This window comes from Aulonocara stuartgranti (genome assembly GCF_965226115.1).
Source record: "Aulonocara stuartgranti genome assembly, chromosome: 22".
NCBI lineage: Eukaryota > Metazoa > Chordata > Actinopteri > Cichliformes > Cichlidae > Aulonocara > Aulonocara stuartgranti.
Window position 1 is genome coordinate 30,490,924 of NC_138957.1, and position 21,429 is coordinate 30,512,352.

The following is a 21,429-nucleotide window of genomic DNA, read 5'->3' on the forward strand; positions in this document are numbered from 1 at the left end:
AGGTGGTGGAGTAAGTAATCTCAATAATCTGAGCTCCCTCCTCTCGGTCCTGATGTGTTTCTTGTCGTGTTCAAGCTCCCCAGTTTGTGTCGGTGTGAGACGGCGATGGAGGATTTGAAAATAACTCCGTCCTGTTTATTTGGTGGTTCCACCGGAGATGATGAGGTCTGAGTCCACCCTCTGCAGCTGTGTGTACACTCACACTCGCACTCCTCTCATTTTCTGTCCACTCTCAATCCATCTACGCCCGTCCTGCCTGCAGTCCATCTGTCATCCCAGACTGCTCCCTCTGATGACAGTCCTCGCTCTGTTCCACCACTTCTGTCTCGCAGGAATGTCATTTTTCATTTATGCTGGGTTTGTATGGTTTTGAGGGCACTCGGGCACATTTTTTTCCTCTCTCTCCTCTTTAACTCCCTGTTTGTTCTTTCACCTCCGCCTCTTCATCTCCTCTCACTCCTCTCCCCCTCCCCTTTATCTCTCCAGACGAGGCTTCCATAAAGTTGCAGATGTGAAGAGCAAAAGAAAACAAAATGGGGCAGAGCGTTAATTCCTGGCATTTGGGACTCGCCCTTTCGGCCAGGACAGAATGAACCGTGGTCACTTTGGTTTGGTCAGTGTTATTCATGCCTTTCAAAGTGACCGCAAGTACCAGGCCGCTTTGAAGCAAAGAGTACACAAACACGAGCTGGCACAGGCCTGAGCCTCACTACTATATTTGAGTCACTTCTTCCCTCCAAGTCTTTTTGATTTAGAGTCGCACACATGCACACAGTGTGTTTGCATTAGGCCTGCTGCACGACAGGCTCTGTGAACTAATGAATAGCTTAACGGGAAACCTGCAGCTTCAGAAAAAAAGCAGACTTATGTTAGACGTTAATTCTGAGCCAAGATAACACATCGATGTTGGAGATTTTAGAGCTTTGAAACTGGCAACAGAGGGAAACAAACATTCATCCAACTCACAGAAGTGAACTGAAAGGATTCAAGTTGAAATAAAATGCAGTGGAAACGGAGGGTATAACAGCAAGGTTTGCCTGTAAACGTGGATTATAGGTTCATACATCTATATTTGCTGAGATCTTTTTAGAGTTCATCCTTCATGCTTTCCAGATAAACCAAGTAAACCTTTCAGAGGCTTAATCTTTTTAATTTGTGACGATGTCTCAACTTGAAGCCTTTGTGAGACACTGCCCACCCGCCATCATGAGACTTACTAAGATCATGTGGGTGTAGATGTGAGTGGCGGCTGAATCGTCCAGAAAATGATCTCAAGACAGTATGGTGGGTGTCTGATAGTCGGTGTTGTCAACCACCACCTCACTCTGTCAAACTATCTGCCTTCTTGGTCCAAACTGTGAAGATTAGCATCCTCTAACGAGTGTCCTTTCTCCTTTAGGTGCCAGGTTGGCCTTGGGTCATGTGACTCCTAATGACTCAGAAGATTACAGGGTGGGCCAACGACTCTCAGGACCACCTCCCACGCCCTTACGATTCTCCATCAGGTTGTAAATCTCTTGGACGAGAGGTGAGACGTCTTCATGAACCACAAAGTTGTCCAGCTGCCATCATTTTAACCATTTAAGACAACCATAGCCTGGATGACTGAGAAGCTTTGATTTTATACAGTTTTTAGTTTGAGTTTGTAGAGCCGGCCTCACGTGGCCATGAGAGGAAATGCGGTTTTTGGCACTTTCATTTACAGTCATTATTCATCCGTTGTTTTTGTTGAAAAAGAGCCAAAAAAACCCCAGAATCCATCAGTGAAAACTAAAATAGGGTATCATTTTATTCGCAGGTGTATTTAAAGTTAACTTGTTGCTAACTTCTAAAAAGGTTTATTTTTTTAAACGTTGCCTTTTTGTCTTGATATTATTATTTTACGACCTTTCCGTCAGTTTGGCATCTCTGTGCAGGGTTACATGTGTAAAGAAATGCTTCTCCCTGACTTCCTGACTTCTGACTCACCGAGCGAACAGAGATGCTTTAGCATTAAACAAGGCAGCTGGCAGCCAGACACTTAAAGCGGAGTAGCAATGAAAGGAAGCAGTCATAAGAGGATGAAAAGATAGATGGGTGGAGGTAAGGAGGAGAGAGATGAGGTCTCCCAAAGAGACCACTGGGAGGGGAGGTTGACGAGATGTAAGCAGGACAAGAGAGAAGTTTTAGGACTTGAAAGAGGAGAGGCAGAGGCTGGGAGGGAAACTCCCTTCTGGTCTTGAACAACTGTTCAGGCTTCAAACACTCAGAGCGCTGCACAGCTCACGCTGAGCGAAGGACTGCAGGAGAAACCTCTCACCCCTCTCAAGGATTTACAGTCAGGAAACAATTTTTATAAAGTGGATTAAGAGAGACATCTGGCACCCCAGAGACGTGTGGGAGGCGAGCGGCCTTGAATGAATGAATAAGTGCTCACGGAAGACTGGATAAAAGTTTCCAGAAGTTATTTTTCGTCAGCAGATGGTCCTCGTGAGGTATCCCGGGTTAATCTTTGGCTCACTGCAGGTGCGAGCTTCATTTCCTTGTGCGGTGGAGAAAAAGTCGGAGCTAACCTGATGATACAGCTCTCCGGTTTCACTCCAATTTCTGCAGCACCTGCTCATCACTGAAATTGCTTTCCATCCTGCAAGTTTACAACTTCAAAGCCTCGAGCAATCTTCCATAGGGGCATTGTTTGTCTATATCCAAAACACATCTGAAAAGCTTGTAATTATGCTCTCACTCTCATTATCTCTGCTTCTCCTGCTCCACGGCTGAGAGGTGAGGGAGAAGTGGATGAGAGGAGATTAGAGAAGGTAGAAGAGGGAGGCAGGGAGGGATAAACAGGCAGTTTAAGGCTGTAAACACATCCTGTCCAGAGGCAGCTGTTTTCTAAACACATTGGGCATAAATCAAGGTTGTATTTGTCTGTGGTGACTCTGAAGCAGTCGGGGCACAAACAGGAGCGAGCAGAAGGCACTCTGTGGTGGTCAGGCTGGTCACACTGGTGGAGGTGAGAGAGGACGCGAGGAGGGAAGTGGATTATTTGTGAGGGGAAACTTTGAGAAGAATCGGGGGCAGACTACAGTCATGGCCTCGGCCGTCTCTTACAGCCTCTCCTGCCTTTTCACCAAGATGACACGGACGCACACGGGGAGCGCCAGATCCACGTCCGCCATCCACCCCTGGACCCTGCTCCTCCTCTCCCTGCTGCTCCTGCTCTCCCTCTCGCTGTGGAGCCAGCAGGCCGAGGCCGTGGTCCCCTCCAGCTTCCGGAAGCTTAGTGGACGAGAGAAGAAGGAGATGCAGAAGGAGATCCTGACCATCCTGGGTCTCCCGGGGAGACCAAGACCCCATCCTCCGCTGCGACCGCCATCCTCTGCGCCGCTCTTCATGCTGGACCTGTACCACGCCATGTCGGTTGATGAGGATGAAGGCAATGAGATTATTGCAAGTACACCTTTCAAGGGGTCATCTAAAGGGACTCCTCAGGTCAACCGCGGGGCCCTGCCGACCCTCAGCACGCACACACCGCCGCTGGGGACGGTAGTCAGCGAGGCTGACACGGTGATGAGTTTCGTCAACCTGGGTGAGTCATAAAACTGTTAAAGGTACTTGTTTTCCTAAAACTAAGGCAATCAACACAATGACTTTATGTCCAAAACATCAGCGACTGGGTGAAGCGTTACCAGGTGTAGCTAAACTAGAGCCATGCTTTTCTTTTGTGTAATACCAATTTGTACCACAAGATGGTGCAGTGAATCAGCGTCACCTTTATATAACATGTAAGTCAATGAGAAATTGCACAATGGCAGCCTGGTGTGATGTAAAACCTGAGGGAAAATTGTGTAAAATGCTGCCCCCTGGTGGTAAACATTTTAGTTAAATTCTGCAGCGAGTACTTACAAAATGTACCTTTAATCGTTTAATATAACCGTAGCTGATATATAAAATATGCACCTAACGTCCAGGTCTGGAAGTGTCTTTGACTGGCATTCTTTCATATGCCCAGCAGGGGGCGACTCCTCTGCTTACTGTAGAAGTCTATAGATAAACAGCCCTACTTTTCACCTGATTTCTGACTTCAAGAAACATTTTCCTGATGATTTAATGTTCTCAGTTTCTAATTTGAAGTCCTACTTAATACAACGCGATGTTCACTTTGTAAATTATGGTCCTCATTAGAATCAAAAAGGCCAGTAGAACTGGCTTTATGAAACGGTCAGGTAAATGTTTGTGAAAGCAAGACTTGCGAGACATTTAAAACCAGGAAATGTCATTCTCAGCAGGTACTGATGTTTCTTGACCCCGGTGAAAGCCACGAGTGTTTCTGGAGCTTCAGCCTCTTTAGATATTTACAGGAAAAATGTAACTGATAGATGTGCCAGAGTTTTCTGAAGTTGTCTTTCTGTTTTGTTTGTCTTCATATTTCTCCCATGTCAAAGAAACAAAGAAATTTCAAGAAAAATAACTGAATCATTTTAAAGTCTTCATCGCAGTAACTGTGATCAAATTACCAACAAAACCAATGGCAGTGTTTTGCTGATATGTTGGTGCATCTCTAGGTTTGAGTTTCGTTTTATTATAGCCATTAAACAAACAAGATCTAAAGTGTTAATTGGTAATAATTAGGGTCACAGTTGGCATCAAGTAGATTTTATTACCTTGAAACTGAACCAGCCCAGATGTTTCCCCCTCCAGTTTTCATTCTCTAACATCTGTAGGTAAAGCTGTGGCATCGGTCTTCTCATCTGGCATCACTAAACGGTCTAAGCTTTGGACTGCTCCTTATAGCTTAAAGAGAGGAACGCTGTTTATCATCAGGTTTGAATGACAGGACAGTTTTTGCCTTTTTGTGGTTTGGCTACAAAACGCAAACTCAGAGGAATGAAATTACACAGTGTGTGAGCTTGATGACTCTGACAGTGCCATAATTTTTAGTCTCATGTAGTTTCCTCTAACTCTCCCCCCAGCAGAGCGGATTAAACCCGCTGTCAGTACAACAGATTTTTATTGGTAGGTTTACGTTTCAGTTCATGGTTCCTAAAATCCACCAGCCTCAGTCCCCTGCTGCTCCCCTGATATTAGATGAAGGACTTTGATGTTTAAAGTAAGAGGTGAAAATCTGTCCAAATCAGGGGCATCAAACTAATTTTAGCTCTGAGGGCACAAATAGCCCAATTTAACATTAAGTAGGGTGAAAAAACTAAACCTGGTGCATGCAAAGTGTTTGTTGATTTAAACACACACAAACTATGCAGGTGAAACATTTGGCATTGATGATGTGAAGGAATGGTCACAAACTTCAGCTGCTCTTCTGCCTGCTGATCATCTTTGGGCTTCAGCAGGAACTCATTCATAGATCCTCACATCTCTGTTTCAGCTCGTGTCTTAGCAGATTTATGTGGACTTTTGTAAACTGCAGCCAATCAAAATTTAGGGATTGTCTGAACATGTGGTCCAGACCACCAAAACACCGTAACAACCTAAAACATCTCCAGTCTGTTTCCCTTTGGTGTAAAGAAATACATCCTGAACCATCTGTTCAGAATGAAACAGCCTGAAATGTCTGTTTCTCCACACTCAGTCGAAATCACACAGAAACATTATTATGGAAGTCAAACACCTCACCACAGTTCCTTTGCAGATCTGTCAGCTATAAAGGCCTGCCATACTTTGAGTATTTATCTGTAAGACAGCTTTGACATGACAGAAACGGACTATGAGCCACTAAGAAGTATATTTTAAGTAAACCTCTCTTCATATAAAACTTTTCAACCACCCAGTGGGCTGAATTAAACCCTTTATTGGCTGCTTCTTATCCACACTCTGAAGCAGATCTACGTATTTAATGTCCTTTGTTTAGATCATTTTACTCAGCTTTCATTAATAATGGCTGCATGGATTAACTGGGCATAATCTTCAATACGTTCAAGCAGGAAGTTAGTAATTATCATTAAAATATAGTGTTAACTGTAGTTGCATATGAAATTAAGTTTATTGTTATTTTTAGTTTAGTTCAGACATTTTGCTGGGTTGAGCCTTAATTCAGTTCAATTCAGTTTTATTTATGCAGCACCAAATCACAACAACAGTCATCTCAAGGCGCTTTATATTGTAAGGTAGACCCTACAATAATACATACAGAGAGAAACCCAACAATCATTTGAGCCCCTATCAGCAAGCACTTTGGCGACAGTGGGGAGAAAAAACTCCCGGTTAACAGGAAGAAACTTGGGGTGAGAGAAGGAAGACAGGATAAAAGACATGCTGTGGAAGAGAGCATGTCTTAAACCTGCATTTTTTTTCTAATGGACAGTAGGGGGCGACTCCCCTTGTTGCTGAAGACTGGGTTGTAAAACCACCGTGCTTCTGGCTTTATTTATGACCCCAGTAAACACTTTCCTGATACGTTTATGGTCAAGATCATTAAATTAAAGTCTCATCGAATATTACATGATGTCAATTTGGTAAATTATGTCCCCTTTACAATAAAAAAGGTCAATAAAGCAGGTTTGCAGCTGTTTACAGTGTGATTGAAAAGTCACTGCACTCTCTCTCTCTCTCATGATGTCGTTTTTAAAAACAGAGATGCTCACACTGATTATGCCCATCTTTTAATTATGGTGAGAAATGTTGGTTAGCGTGAACTCGATGGAGGTCAATTAATAGGGGACAAAAACAGAGCATCACCAAGAAAGTGTTCATGTAAACTACATGAGTTCATGTAGTTTACCATCACCAACAAAGGTTCTAAGCAACTATATTATTTAAGAAGCAAGCAAACAAAAACATTTTTATAGATTTTATGGGAATAAATGATACTATGTGGTTAAAAAAATACTAATGCAGTTTGGTTAAATGTTGCTACACGACCAGCATGAGGAAGATTGTGTTTATATTGTACTATATGTTAACTGACATGGCCCTGACAGTGACCACCCAGCATGTACACACTAAACTGACCCTAAACATGTTTATACAGTTCAGAGAAAGGAAAGTGAAGCTGAACAGAAATGAAAAACTGATTTGGAATTTTCAGTGTTTTCTAACATTTTGCAGCCCAAACAAAAAACTAATCCATTAAGAAAATTCATAACATTTAATACCGAAAACAATATACTGCTGAAAGTTGCCTCTTGGCCTCCGTGTGTGGATGTTTATGCGTCCACCAACACGACAGCGCAGCCCCGCTGATGCCTATCTGTCCGAGCCTGAACATTAAACATCCTCTTCCCGATGGTTTCCTTCCTCCTGCTCGATGGTGATCTGCACCCAGTTCACCGTGGGAAACGTCACCCCCTCTCTGCTCGGGGTCTCTAATGAACTGCCTCAAATGAGAGGTTTGCTTTTTCAGAAACAAAACATAAATCTGCTCTGCTACGGAAAAGAAAAAGCACCCTGAAATTTATCAGTCGGCGCTGCAGAAGCATAGCGTGTCATCTCCCAAAGCAGCACGATTTCGTAAACAGAGGTGACTCATATCTTTAATAATCACCTACAGCTCAGGACAGAGTTTCCTTTGGAGAAAACCTTTAAAACTTCACTGAACGTACTTAAAAGGGCGGCTAAAACACATCAGGCGAACAGAGAACATTCGAGATATCGTGCAGGAAATAAAGACCTCAGGCTGAGTGTGTGAACTTTCACACAACAAAAAGACGAAGCATCCAACCACACACCAAATATATTTAGCAGCTCCTCGAATAACTAATCGAATCAGTGCGTGTGGTTCGTGTAAGCTGAATGAAACAGGCGAGCGTGTGTGTGTCTGTGCATATGTAATGGGAAGACACAGCTGGTTAGAATTAAAGGCCCACTGACACAAAAAAAGCCAACGGTCTGAATTGAGATGAAAATACTGCTGTGGAGGGAGCGACACTAAAAATACCAGGCAGGGCTGCAATTAGTGGTGTGTGTGCGGAGCAGCTGCTGCGGTTCAGAGCACTAAGTGTCTCTAATTACTGCTGCAGTGTGTGTGTGTGTGTGTGTGTGTGTGTGTGCTGATATGCGCACGCCCAACCCATGAGGGGTGTCCTCTGCTGAGTATCTCTATTTAACATGCTCTGTGTGTGTGTGTGTGTGTGTGTGTGTGTGTGTGTGTGTGTGTGTGTGTGTGTAGACCAAACACACACACACACACACACACACACACACACACACACACACACACACACACACACACACACTCGCTGTGCTGATGTATGAGGGCGTGTGTTCACTTGCTCACCTCTGCGTTTACAGATTCAGGCCTCAGTTGCATTTTCCACCTCGTGTCATGTTTCGGGTTTCCTCCTGTGAGTCACGATCAAACCCTGAAGGACTTTTCATGCTCGCATGTTCTCAGCAGCTCCTGATGTGCCCTTCAGCAGGGCACCTCAGCTGAACCCTCAAGTCACCAAGTGTGGTCATTTATAGCTACCATTATAGTTTATACAGTAAATCTCGTAATGGCTCCGTTTGTGTTTGTAAAGCCAAACAGTCAAATGTTACCAGTAGATCTTCTGATCAGGGTTTACTGTCCAGCCCCAAATCTAAACTAAAAGTGAGTCTTTGCAACTTAATCTGTGAGTTTTAAAAACTGGCATTTTCCCCCAATATATGTAAAAATGTAATTTATTGGAATCTGATCAAATGAATTGTACTTGATTGGTAAATTTTCATTTTATACAAGTTTGAATAAATAAACATTTCATTTTATAAATCAGTTGCATTTTACTCAATCGTTGCTTTGTGATTATTGATCATTTTATGAGTGAAGTAAACTGATAAATTCAAGAAACATTTTTATGATTTAAAAAATATGACAAAAATCATAACAACGGTCATAAATGTCGGCACTAGGCGATCCCGGGAGCATGTACTTGGATAAATACTTTGATTTTGTGCTGAGAAAGTGCAGAACAGGTGTGCATGTGAGGACTTGCATGAAGAAATAAAGCTAACGCATTTCATAGAGAAAAACTGCTATGCTTTAAAAGGACTTCACACAGCAAAGCAACCAGGAAAAAACTGTAAGTTCGAATCTTCCTGGTTTGAAGCTGTTAAACTCGCTGATCGCCGTCAGTTACAAAATCACCGACAGGTGAAGTAACATAAATAATCTAATTTCAGAACAACGCTGTGCTGCAAAGCCCAGGATCATGGCACACTGTTGCAGATCGAATGAATCTTAAAAAGCCAAATGAATACAAACAAAATAAAACTAAAGATTAAAAAATAAAGTAAATAAAAGTCATGTCAGGGAAGATGGAGGGAGAAGTTGAACTTTCAGGGGGAGGAAAAGCTCTTAAAGGGTGTGTTTCCGAGCAAAGTTTTAACCAGTATTTATTCGACCTGACTGGTTCTAGTTAACTTAGATCACTCTCAGGGTGGCTGCAGACTCTCGGGGCCTGCTTCTAGAAAGACTTTGTCCAATTAAAGAACTCAACAAAGGCTTTTTGAGTATCCACAAGATACATCAGACCGAGTTTTAATTACTGTCCTAGCTCACAAACGAAAGTGCTCAAAAGATATGATGACCTCAGATTAATGTTGAGGATGACCGGTGTTTACTGTATTCAAACTACAGTAAACAACATTTTCCTGTAATTATTTGTCTTTTTTCTGTATTTTCCAGTGTTTATATGATTTTGAAGCGCTTGTTCCTCGCTAGAAGAATAAATGACAGAACCGAACAGCTTATTTATTTAATACTATGAAGGAAAAAATAGTTGAAACCTTTAAGAAGAATGTGTTTACGACGTGCAGCCTGTAGTGCAGGCCACAAAAGGTGGGAGCAGTCACCTGATTTGTAATTGACAGTCCCTGGATGACCCTCCTTTATCACGGAATCACCATTGGCAACTGAGCCGATGAGTCATCGGGTCACGGCGAGACGGAGCTGCAGGCAGCGCTGTCGCCCCCTGGTGGGCAATAAAAGAATGCAATTTTAAAACTGCGACCTTACGAACAGAAACACGTCGGTCTTTTATACATTTGGGGGAAATGTTTGCTTGAGTTCTGCTTCTCGGGTGCAGTTAGTTGGTATGATTTTTCTGTGTGAAGGATATAATAGTTATTTGTTTTATTTTTTTGCACTTTACAGTAGTTTAAATTGTCTTTTACATTTTGCAGCTACAGCAGTAAATTATCATTAATAAAAATAATGAGGAATAAATTGTAATGATCACCTTTCTGTCTGATCTTTTACTTGTGTTACAAAGATGTGAATAGTTCTTTCATCACTGTTTCCCTCTGTCCTTTTCTCTGACTCATTTCCTGATGAGCTCACTGCTGCTCCTCTTCTTCACTTTTGTTGCTCCTTTATGCTCCACAGTTACACACATTTTCTCCTCTTTCATCTGCTGTTAACTAAAACTCCTCAGACAAACCGTTCAGATCTGGTTGGATGAAACCATTTCCCCCCAGTTCTTTGCACAACAGGAACAGTTTGTAATCTGATGTTGGCACCGACAGCGACTGGTGTTGGTCCAAAAACCTTCACCTGGTAGCTTTTTTTCCCCTTGTTTGAGTTTTTTTTTGTTTTTGTTTATCGCATTATTTAGTTTATCCTTTTTTTCTTTGATTGTTTGCTTTATTCTGGTGTTCTGAAAGAAACTCCCCTCATTTACAAACTTGTATGAATGTGCAGGACCAGCATGCACTGACCAGGAATGATGCTTGAGCATCTGTGCCTCCATCTTCCAGAATGTATGCTTGAAATACTTCAGCATTACTGTCAAATCATCTAAATGTTTACAATCTAACTCTATTTAAAGTTCTCAAACAAATCTGTTCCTTCTGAAAAGCCATGCTGATGAATCTCCCCTATTCTTTCTTTCCGTGTGCAGTGGAGCAGGAGCGTGACCTCCTGCAGCCTCGTCCCTACTGGAAGGAGTTTCGTTTTGACCTCACCCCTCTCCCCAAGGGTGAGACGGTGACTGCGGCAGAGTTTCGTATCTATAAGACGCTGACGGTGGGTCAGAGGGCAAACCGAACGCTGCACATCTCCGTCTACGAGATCAAACGAGAGAATAGACAGAGGTTTCCTCTCACTTTTATGTCTTTCTTCCTTTACGGTAGTTCTCCTTCTCAGTCTTGGTCTCAGTTACTTGATTTTAGTCCCACACGGCCAGCTTTAGGCCTTCTGACGCTTTAGCCTGTCTTTAGCGTCTTTATGTTGTTTTAAATTTATGGGTATAAGCCTATAAACACACCCCCCCCCCTGTGCCTCAGCCCTACTTTGTTTTTACACTAACTGGTTCAAACACAAAGCTAGACCGATAACCTTATATGAAATCAGCAGGTCAAATCAGATCAAAGCAACACTGAAAACACAGATTCAGAGATCGCGAGCCTGGCTGCAGTCTGTGAAAATAAGACCATCTGAAGTCTTGTTTATAACAGCCGTAAAGGACGTCATCTGTCAAACTGATAAATACAGGCTGACTCGAGTGTTTACGATTGTCTAGACTGATAAAGTTTACTTGCGTGTGCTGGAGAAAAACACCAGAGCTGGAAGAAGCATTCAGATCCTAACCTTGCACAGATTTTTACGTAAAGTGTAAAACAACTAAAAGATCAAAAGACCTTTGACCATATAGTTAATTTTGGTGATTGTATGCTCAATCAAAATATGTGAAACCACCAAGCTGTTCTTCTAAATTCTAAATTTCTATACGTCCTCTTCCTGCAGAGAGCCAGAGCTGGTGCTGTTGGACATGCAGTCGGTACCTGCAGGGCAGGAGGGCTGGCTGGCTTTTGACGTCACCTCAGCCTCCAACCACTGGCTCGTCCACCCCCGCAGCAACATGGGCATACGTCTCTACGTAGAGACAGAAGAAGGTGGGTCCGCCTCTGGGCCCAACACCGATGCTCATTTCTATCAGTGCCATTAGATCCATTAATTCGCCTTATATGGTTGTAACCTCCAACTATCTCCTGCTTTCCTGCTCTGTGGTTTTAATCAGTGGAAAATACTTAAACAGGTCATGTTACTTTCATTTCCAGCTCCATATCTTCACCCTTGGACTCCTCAAGTGTAGCTTTGCATGAGTCAGTTCAAAATAATCCGTATTTATCTTATACTGGGCTTGGTGAGTAGGGAGTATTTTGACCATATCACAGTTTTTATGTATATTTTCCAACTCCAAGCTGTAAAAACTTAAACGCTTATTGGACTTAAGCAGATCAGGTGATGTGTATTTATGTAATGAGGGAGGGTGTGGCCTCAGGAGGTCAACACCCTGTATCAAGGTCTCCATAATTATTAGCCAGCTTCTTTACCTTTATATGTTTTATATAACGAGACACTTTTCTTTCAGACCGCTCCTTGGCTGGAGGGTGGATTGGGTTGGTGGGTCGGAGGGGCCCTCGCTCCAAGCAGCCTTTCATGGTCACCTTCTTCAGGGAGAACCAGGTCCCGTGTCGGCCGCCGCGAGCCGTTAAACCTCATCCCCGCAGGAAGAAACCCAAATACGACCTCCCAGTCCCCAACTTCAAAGGTCAGGCTCCAGCCAATCACACTCTGGGATTACAGGCCTTACTGATGACCGTGTTGAAACCTTTAACTCGTTGTTTTATCGTGCAAATAATTTTCACCTTTTTTTCTGTTGTTCCTTCAGAACGTAATTCTGAAAACAGAGGTCAGCCCTGTAAAAAGCACGAACTCTACGTCAGCTTCAGCGATCTGGGCTGGAAGGTCAGTCCTGTTACTCGTGGTGTTAATCATCTGTTTACTAGTGACCTATAAAAGTTAAATCATCTTTGATATAACGTCTCATGTGTCGCTCTCATACGTGACATTTCTTTATAGATTAGATAAAACTTGTAGCTTCTGTATCATAAACTATAATTGTGTCTTTGTGCTCAGGACTGGGTTTTGGCTCCTACTGGATACTCGGCGTACTACTGTGATGGAGAGTGCTTTTATCCTCTGGGCGCCTGCATGAACGCCACCAACCACGCCCTCATCCAGCAAGTGGTCAGTACACACGAGTCAATCACATCCTGACCTCGGCCATGTCAGAATACAGATACAGATAAAATAAACACCGTGAAGCTTGTTACCTTTCCCCGCGGGCCCCTCGTGTAGTAATCTCAGTCAATTTGTTGCTCCTGTTGGCTTGATGTGTGTCATGGTGATGTGTGTACGCACTACTCGACCAACAAAAACAACATTGTGCATTTTTAACACCACATTTCCAAAAAATGAGGTCAGCTGACCACCTGAGTATAATGAGCAACCATGTTTATTCCATCAGTGGATTTTTGCTTCCCTGACGGAATCATTGAGGAACATTTCAAACACATATTGGCCATCACAGAGCCAGACCTTAACCCCACTGAGGCGACTGATGGTTCAGTCCCAGCTCCTGCATCCGAATGTGCCACTGGGTAAACTCCTGAACACTACTGAGTACCGCTGATGCATACATCTGGGTTTGCGCAGGTGTGGATTTGTGGCCTCTACTTTTGTGCCTATGATATATTATCATTGCGCCTCTGCAGTCTCTTACTGCATTCTTTTAGAGCTGAACTACTTTTTCAGGTCATTCTTTTTTATGTGGGATTTCAGATCTGAAGTGTTTTTATTTTAACAAACATTGCAGAAACTTTACAGAAAGATCTGCACTTGTAGCCGATGGTTTGTGAATTTACACACTGTAATAAATGTGGTGAAGGAGGCATGTGGCTGTTTTTCTTTAGTTGTGGGCAATTGTTGCGCTGCAGGAAGGAAAATCACAAATGTTCTGGTCATTAATTACATCCAAATTGTTTTTTATATGATCACTCAGTGTTTGGACAAATTTGGAGTGTATGAAATGGATCTTTTCAGTTAGGAGCATTTCCTTTTATTTTATTAATTTAACTGAAATAACAAAAGAAACACGAACTGATTCAGTAAGAGGACCAGATGTTACAATCTCTGATAATTCATTGCTTCAAATGGAGAAAGGCTCGAGGGATGGGTACCATGAAGAAAGGGTAATATTGTGAGTCTGTATGGCTGCCACACTGACCAGCTTCTCTTGCAGAACAGATCTGGGTCTCAGTTGGACAGCTTGGTAAAATAAAAGTCCTTAAAACTTGCCAACAGACTCTAACTCCTGTAAACACCTGATTACAACATACCTAAATATTATAATAGACTTTATTTTTGTCTCTTCTCTGTTACATATCTAAAACATACTTTAGTATAACAGCATTAACTGTATTTCACTCTGCTCTGGCAGGTTCACATCCTGAAGCCTGACGAGGTCCCCAAAGCGTGCTGCGCCCCCACGAAGCTCAGCCCAATCTCCGTCCTGTTCTACGACGACAACAACAACGTCATCCTCAAAAAGCATCGCAACATGGTGGTCAAGACCTGCGGCTGTCTATGAGTGGCCGAGGCCCCGCTTAGAAGAAAATGTATAAAGGGTGATTTATTTTTCCAGACGCTGCAGAAACATGAACAGTTTGGATGATGATGGACCAACAAATCTCATCCAGCAGGTCTGAATGGTCCCGTTTTTCAGAGTTAAAGTTCGCAGATTTCTCCTTTGTCAGTGTTTCAGCATTTTCCGAGACTCTTTGGCTTCACAAAAACAATCGATTCGCGGCGCACGATTACATTGCAGAAATGGCAGAAATGTACACATTGAACATCGCTTAGCTTCTTCAGGGAAGTTACGAGCAAATGTTTGGGCATTTCTCTTATTTTGATACATTTTCAAATTGAAAAAAGCTAATCTATCAGCATCAAACCACAAACTTTAGTTTACTACAGAAAGGTTTAAATTCTCATGAAGGCAGATGATTTTAGATGGTAGGAAATCCATCAGTGATGCCTGATAATTTTTTTTGGTTTTGTTAACTGACAGCACTACTGTTGTTATAAGAAAAATCTATATGAAGAGATTATTAAACTGTATTCAGTTAATATAAAATAAACAGTACATTTATTATCAGTCTGAGATTGAGGCGTGTAAATAATCTAATTTTATTTTTGCAAGTTTTAAGCAAATCCTAGTTATTCCACTAAAGTGAAATGCAAACATGTTGTAACCTGAGTCCAATCTGAAGCCAGCTGCTGTGAAACCAGAGTCTCAACAGGTGTGACAGTAAACGTGATGATGGGCTTTTTACCAGCGTCTCTATCATCCTGCCTAAAACCTGGAAATCAGCCTGACGCCTGGATGTCTCAAGTCCTTAAATGCATCTGGAGGACAGAAGAGACGAGCTTTCCACGGAGGAAGTGCCTTCACATTTATGTATAAGCAGTCCTGCACACAGCTGCAATATTCCACCCGGTGTGGAAACAGTAGGGTGTACTGGAGTATTTGCAGTAGCCACTCCCAAAGCCGAGAACATCAGTGCTCCAAACGCTGGGATCATAAATTATTTTATGGTGAAAATGTGAGGACCGGGTTCTAGACTGAACCCTGGTAAATCTGTGGAGGAACAGTGAGTGCTGCTTTTAGCAAGGCTAAATCACAACTGTGACTTACGCTGAACATGTAGCTGGTCTGGAGCACGTTATGTTTGCTCGAAAATCAAATTGGAGCTCTGCGGTTTCTCCGATTCTTTAACAATAACACAGATTTTATCCTGAAGGCATGTTTTATATAAGTAAACTGTTGAGCTGTATCTCACCAACAACCATGAGAATTTACCTGTATTTAGTTAGTGCTGCAAATGCGTAAATATATTAAGCTTAAAAAGCTGTTAAGTCTTGCTAGAATTACAGAGTCACACCTGTTATTGTCACCAGTGTCTCTCCGATCACATGACTGTCCAATTAACATTATTCAGACTAATAATTCAAACCAGAACATGTCTATTACCAGAACTCTTCTATTGTCTATAAATATCTGCATACTCATGTTAAATTAAATAGACTGCATTTATTTCAGCAGGAGCAGACCAAGACTGCTCCACACCTCGCTTTGAGTCCGGATCCAGATTAGTTGATATTTTCTAAATGGTCTTGAAATCATCGCCTCTAAAACAAAATTTCATGCAAATCCATCCCAAACTTTTAACTTAACCTCTTTATATGTTAGCTTGAAGTAGCAAGTCTGAGTTAAAGACAGTTAATAGTCACAGTCTGAGTAATACACACACAAACTAACTGTATTGATTTAAAAACAAAAACGATTCTCATGCAGAATAAAAGGCATCTGAGCAGACAGATCACATTAAATACATTTTTCAATTTATTGAAAAGGGTAAAAAAAAAAGTTACAGTGAAAACAAATTATTTTTGCTTGCTAGTGATTTAAAGAAGACCCAAAAAGAAAATCCTTAACTCTTATCTTTTGCAGTTTCGGAACTAAATGATTTCTCTCTCAGTCCTTTGGGGCTACGTACAGCTTCTTCAAACTACAGCTGAAAGCATCGCTGAGCACAGAGCTGCGTGTTTGGTTTACAGAACAACTCCTGCTTTAACTGAGGCGGGACAAAGATGGGGGGTGTTATTGCCAAGAAGGATGACACTGAGAAGTCCAAGTGGAAGAGATTTGAAAAAGAGTGCGTTATAGACTTGCTGTGTGGTTAACGTGAGGTACTGTTGTAAGGTGTTACCGAGTGTGGACACCTGTGGAGCAGCAGCAGCATGGAGGAGGCAAAGCTGTGGAGTCGGACCATACAGACAGGAAGTTAAAGGAAACGTTTAGTCGCCTTAAGGAGCCGATTTTGGGATTTTTTTTGGGGAGAGAAAGAAAAATCAGAGCTGAAGAGTTGACCCGACAGCAGAGCCACGTCCATGTGGGAGTGAAGTGAATGTGCCGTCGCCTCATTGGACGACACCGTTTCAATAGAACCGGCTGTCAGGTAGACACACATTCAGAAATTTTATTTTACATCCTATTGAAGCTTTTCCAGATCCCCGTCATTAGTCACAATTTTGATTCAGTGTAAGCAGACAGATAATCTTGCTGGTTCTGCTTCCCCCCCTCCCCAACTTGGGATAACAAGGTAGTTGTACACAATAAATATAAAATTGGGCTGCTGGTGTACGCCTGCCCCATCATTACTGTTTTCTCTTACACAAACATGTACGTACACAGCACATACACACATCCGCCCCGTCCCGCCTTCCCAACCCGATGTCCGTGAATTCTGAGAGGTCCCAGCGTTCGTCGCCAACGTCCTTCAGGTGCCGCGAGTCGATGTTTAATCCGTAGTCATTGTGTATCTGTAAGCAACAGTTTGTGGGGTCATGTTTACAGTTTAAACACAGTTTCCTCATGTTTGCTGTGTAGTTTCACTCCAATATTAATTTAAACAGAATCAAGAAAGTTCTCAATCTGCTTTTGGTTCCAACTGGAGTGTCCCGTCAACTCACAGCCGGTCTCCAAAGCAGAAACGAGGACTACCGACGCCAGCTGCAGTCCGAGGAGGACTTGTAGTGCATCCAACATCATACAACACAAATCTGACCAGTAAGCAACCTGGCAGAGCAAATTCTGGTCTAAATTTGAAACCTGGAGAGTGGGAAACACTGTTTTTTTTAAAACACTACAGGTACTACTCACCCAGATTCAGGTCCAGTCAGCAGTCCTTTATGCCTGAACATCCGCAAGCTCGGGGGGCATGGGGGACTTGGGATGTTTGCTCTCAAAGTGCTGCTTGAAGGTTTTGGGGTCGGGCATCTGTGTCTGAAAGGAGGAGGACAGTAAAAGCATGAGAAACAAAACACCAAAAAGGTCTCATTCCAACCATTAACAGGGCTTCACTTCCCCTGGCACAGCAGGTTAAGTAAGGCAACAGCAGCCTTACTTAACCCAAGTATGTTAAGCTTACTGTACTTGGATTCTGATCCAGGAAAATCTTTATCAGATAAACTATTTTCTTACGTGTTTCAGACCACTTTGTGTTTGCTGACTGGGGGCAAAGCCCTTAAAGAATACTTAACCGAAAATGCACCAACCAGCACTGTGAGTTTAACAATGTTTGAAACTATCAGCTATCATCTGACTGAGCCTCTGGGGGAAATTCAAAGTTTTGGGGTTTCCGGTGCTGATGGCAGAAAGATAGTCAAGCCTGGTTTCCTGTCTTGTGTTTCAGTGTTTACAGTTCAAACTAGGATGCAGATTTTAAAAAGCTAAGCTGACAAATTTCTACAGTTAATTTCAGCCACTGTGTTTCTCTTGCTTTCCACATAGACCATTTACCTGCAGGTAAAGCCTTCCCATGATTGGTTAACATTAGACAACAAACAGAAGCCAAAAAGCTTCCAGTACAAAAAAAAAAAAATCTTGTCTAAAATTCATGTAAAATCAATCCTGCTAACAAGTTATTAACATCTGAGACTGTCGCAGCTTGTAGCTACAGCCTAACAGTGGAAGATGTCAAATGACACCCTTTAAACAAAAAAAAAAAAAAGGTGTAACATCTGGACTGATCCACCTGCTCTTTAATAATTCACATGTGCACATGAACCTGAGGAGGTAAGAAAGTTCAAACGTACCTAATCTGTGGCCATCAGCTGAATAATTACCAAAGTGGATGCAAACTACTTTCCACTTTCAATCACTTCAGACTCTGTAAGCAGAACAGCTACATTTTAAAAACCCAGCTAAATGACCTCTGACCTTTTCCATCTCTGGCCCTGGTTGCACTTAACCGAGATATTTATGTGACCATTACGATAAACTCCATGCAATTAACTTGAACCTATGACAATTACTGAAATTAGTGCATACAGACAAACCTGTCTTACATCTCTACAGTGCTGGTGAGAATCACTGCTCTAAAGAGTTTCCCTCGTCTCTCACATGCACAAACCCAGCCACATGACGTATGCAGCTGCTGACTGGTTGTTTTAACATCTTAAAATATGAAGCATCAACATTTTAAAAACAAAGGTGAAAGGCCTCTGCGAGCTTCGGCAGAAGCTGTGGCTGTTTCTTACCCGGCAGACAGGGCAGGTGTGGACCAGGGCGGCCTTGGCTGCAGTCTTCTGGTCAGCGCCCTGAGATTTCTTCTTCTCTGCTGCCTTCTTGGCGTTCTTCTGCTGGGACTGAATCTTCTGCTGCCCACGAGCCATGGCCCTCAGCTTCAACCTGCAGGAACGACCGGCAACAAGTTATAACGGCGCAAGAACCTACCTTATAGTCGTGCATTTCTTTTGCATTAAACGAAGTATCTTCAGGGATCTGAAAACCACATGTTAAGAGTTTATTTCTTCAGACAATAAAGGCTTAAAATCAAACTGATTTGGATTATTGGCACACTGAATTACTCTCTGGTGAAGGGAGCTTGACTGAAATGTTTGTGGCATAGCTGTAATACATTTGTAAAAATTTACTTTGTCAACTTTTTCCATAAAGTTCTGTATAAGTACCAGATTTTACCTTTCAGAAATAAACATTTGTATTATATGATTACGGACTTCTTTAATTGTCAAAGTGATCCAGCAGCCACAATCTCTTCTTGAGCGGACCTTTATTATTGTGGGGTCACCAGGTGTGTTTGATCTAGCAGAGTCAGATGGTCTTCACGCCTTTGGAGCGGGAGTTGCACGTTTGATTCCCACCTAGGTTAGACCCCCCTATGCTCTCACAGCTAGAGATTGACAAGGTACAACACACGTGCTACGGCAAGGGAGAGATATCATCACCCCAAATGCGATAGAAGAAGGATCACTGAATGCGAGAGGAACTGACCGAAGCTTGAAACCGGACTATGTGACCTCACGTACCCTCAGAAGATCAACTAGATGATGTGACTGCAGTACTACGGTGTCAGTAGTAAGAAGAGTTACTGATATAATCATCGAAAATGTAGGCAGGTTAGTCGTTATAACATAAATATATTATATATCTACTCAAAAATAATCTCTCAGGTGACTTGCTGTAGCAGTGTCTGGATGCGACTGCAGATACAACTTTTCACACATTTTAAACGATTTGAATTATACAGCGATTCCAAACGCATCAACACAGATTTTATGGTCCCGGGGACCAACAACCAAACTTGATTTACTTATCACTTCAAACATAACTGCCTGGGGGGCGTTACTAAGATGGTAAAGTAAAGTAAAGGCGTCAAATCATCACAACTTTCAGTCCTTTAAAGATCGTTAACAGCAGCTACCCTCGACGACCGAGGAGAGAGCCTCTAACAGGTTACTAATAACTAACTGATGCCACTGACTTTGTATTGTTTTCCTGACAAAATGTTAAACAGCTGAAAACCGTCATCACCGCCAGCGGGCCTCTCCTCAGCCGGGGCCGCCTTGCTAACCCTGTTAGCTGAGCTAGCTAGGGAAGCTGATATTACACGTGATCGCGAGTTACAGAGCTGTGCGGTGTTTTTATACTAAAGACGAAGCAGTGTTGAGTACAAATCCGGATTAAAATACGCCAGAATAAATAACAGGTCCCTAACAGGAAGATTTTTTTCTGTGGTTTTACCTTCGAGATGCGGCTCTGCCTTCGCTCCTTTGTCGTTATCTCTTTTTTTTAATGTGCTAAAGGAAGCTGCGGAGGCTTTTATCTAAGCTTTGAAATGCGACGAGACCAGCAGCGCCCCCTGCTGGACCGGGGCGGAGCTTCACGTTCATCCAGAGATAATATAACTATCTAGCTCCGAACGAGTGACGTTGTGATACACCTGAGTTATTATAGTTGTGATTTTTTATTTCATTTTATGCTTGGTTTCAATCTGTAAAACAAAAGCCCACCCAATTAATGGAAGTCTTTTTCTCTTTCCTTAATGTCCTGCCTCCAATACAACTTACTCTAATTTTCACATAATTTCCTTAGGGATTATAAAGGTATTCTGATTTTTAAGCCTTTGTTTTTCCTCCTCTCTCTTTGTTGTACATGGCGCCTCTCAGTACTCCTGTCAACTTTATGCATCTTCCTGACTATCCTACTTTTTCTTTGCTGTTTTCCTTTGAAAACTTTCCTGCACTTCCTCATTACATCACCAAGTCTCCTTATTTTCTTTCCTCTGTCCAGAGGATGTTTCAAACACCTCAGAGAGTGGTTTAGAAGAGTTCTCAACATTCTCCTTTCTTGTACTTCCACCATTTAATCCTTGACTCTGTCTTCACCCACTTCTTCTTTTGGATTTCTAAAGTTGTCCGACAGACTATCATCTGATGCTGCCTAGCTACATTTTACAATCTCTATCACTTCATCCAACTTACTCCAGAATTTTTCTTTCTCTTAATTGATATCCAATCTGTGGGGCATATACACTGACATCAGCCCTTCAATTTTTTAGTTTCAAACTCCTGTCTGACTCTCTCTGTACCTCCAGAACATTACTAACATGCTCTTCCTTCAAGATTAACTCTACCCCATTTTCTTCCTATCTACAGCATGATAGAACACCTTAAATCTACTTCTAACGCTCCCAGCCTTGTTTCTCTTCCTCTTGGTCTTTTTTCACACATCTACCTTCCTTCTCCATGTCATATCATCCTGCTCTCTCTCTTAACCAGTCATAGTCTCTACATTTAAGTGTCAACAA

At 42.3% G+C, this 21,429-nt stretch overlaps 2 protein-coding genes across 2 annotated transcripts; one reads left to right on the top strand and one right to left on the bottom strand.

Moving 5' to 3' along the window:
- The first annotated feature begins 1,951 nt into the window (after positions 1–1,951).
- On the top strand, positions 1,952–16,341 carry bmp8a (bone morphogenetic protein 8a). Its single transcript, XM_082521733.1, has 7 exons — positions 1,952–3,568; positions 10,812–11,004; positions 11,657–11,805; positions 12,285–12,464; positions 12,585–12,661; positions 12,833–12,943; positions 14,196–16,341. Exons 1-7 carry the CDS (start codon positions 3,070–3,072, stop codon positions 14,343–14,345), a joined length of 1,359 nt encoding a protein of 452 aa, XP_082377859.1. The 5' UTR covers positions 1,952–3,069; the 3' UTR covers positions 14,346–16,341.
- On the bottom strand, positions 16,138–20,468 carry LOC309698968 (zinc finger protein 706). Its single transcript, XM_082521735.1, has 4 exons — positions 20,364–20,468; positions 18,860–19,010; positions 17,481–17,603; positions 16,138–17,140 (listed from the first exon to the last, which is right to left on the bottom strand). The coding sequence occupies exons 2-3, from the start codon at positions 18,992–18,994 to the stop codon at positions 17,508–17,510; spliced, it is 231 nt and encodes a 76-aa protein (XP_082377861.1). The 5' UTR covers positions 18,995–19,010; positions 20,364–20,468; the 3' UTR covers positions 16,138–17,140; positions 17,481–17,507.
- Between the last annotated feature and the right edge of the window lie 961 nt (positions 20,469–21,429).

Excerpts from the sequence above, each read along its gene's own strand:
- bmp8a (XM_082521733.1), top strand. The coding sequence starts at position 3,070 with ATGGCCTCGGCCGTCTCTTACAGCCTCTCCTGCCTTTTCACCAAGATG. Across the intron at positions 3,569-10,811 it reads GATGAGTTTCGTCAACCTGG|TGGAGCAGGAGCGTGACCTC; the intron begins GTGAGTCATAAA and ends TTCCGTGTGCAG. Across the intron at positions 11,806-12,284 it reads CTACGTAGAGACAGAAGAAG|ACCGCTCCTTGGCTGGAGGG; the intron begins GTGGGTCCGCCT and ends CTTTTCTTTCAG.
- LOC309698968 (XM_082521735.1), bottom strand. The coding sequence starts at position 18,994 with ATGGCTCGTGGGCAGCAGAAGATTCAGTCCCAGCAGAAGAACGCCAAG. Across the intron at positions 17,604-18,859 it reads ACACCTGCCCTGTCTGCCGG|ACACAGATGCCCGACCCCAA; the intron begins GTAAGAAACAGC and ends TCCTCCTTTCAG.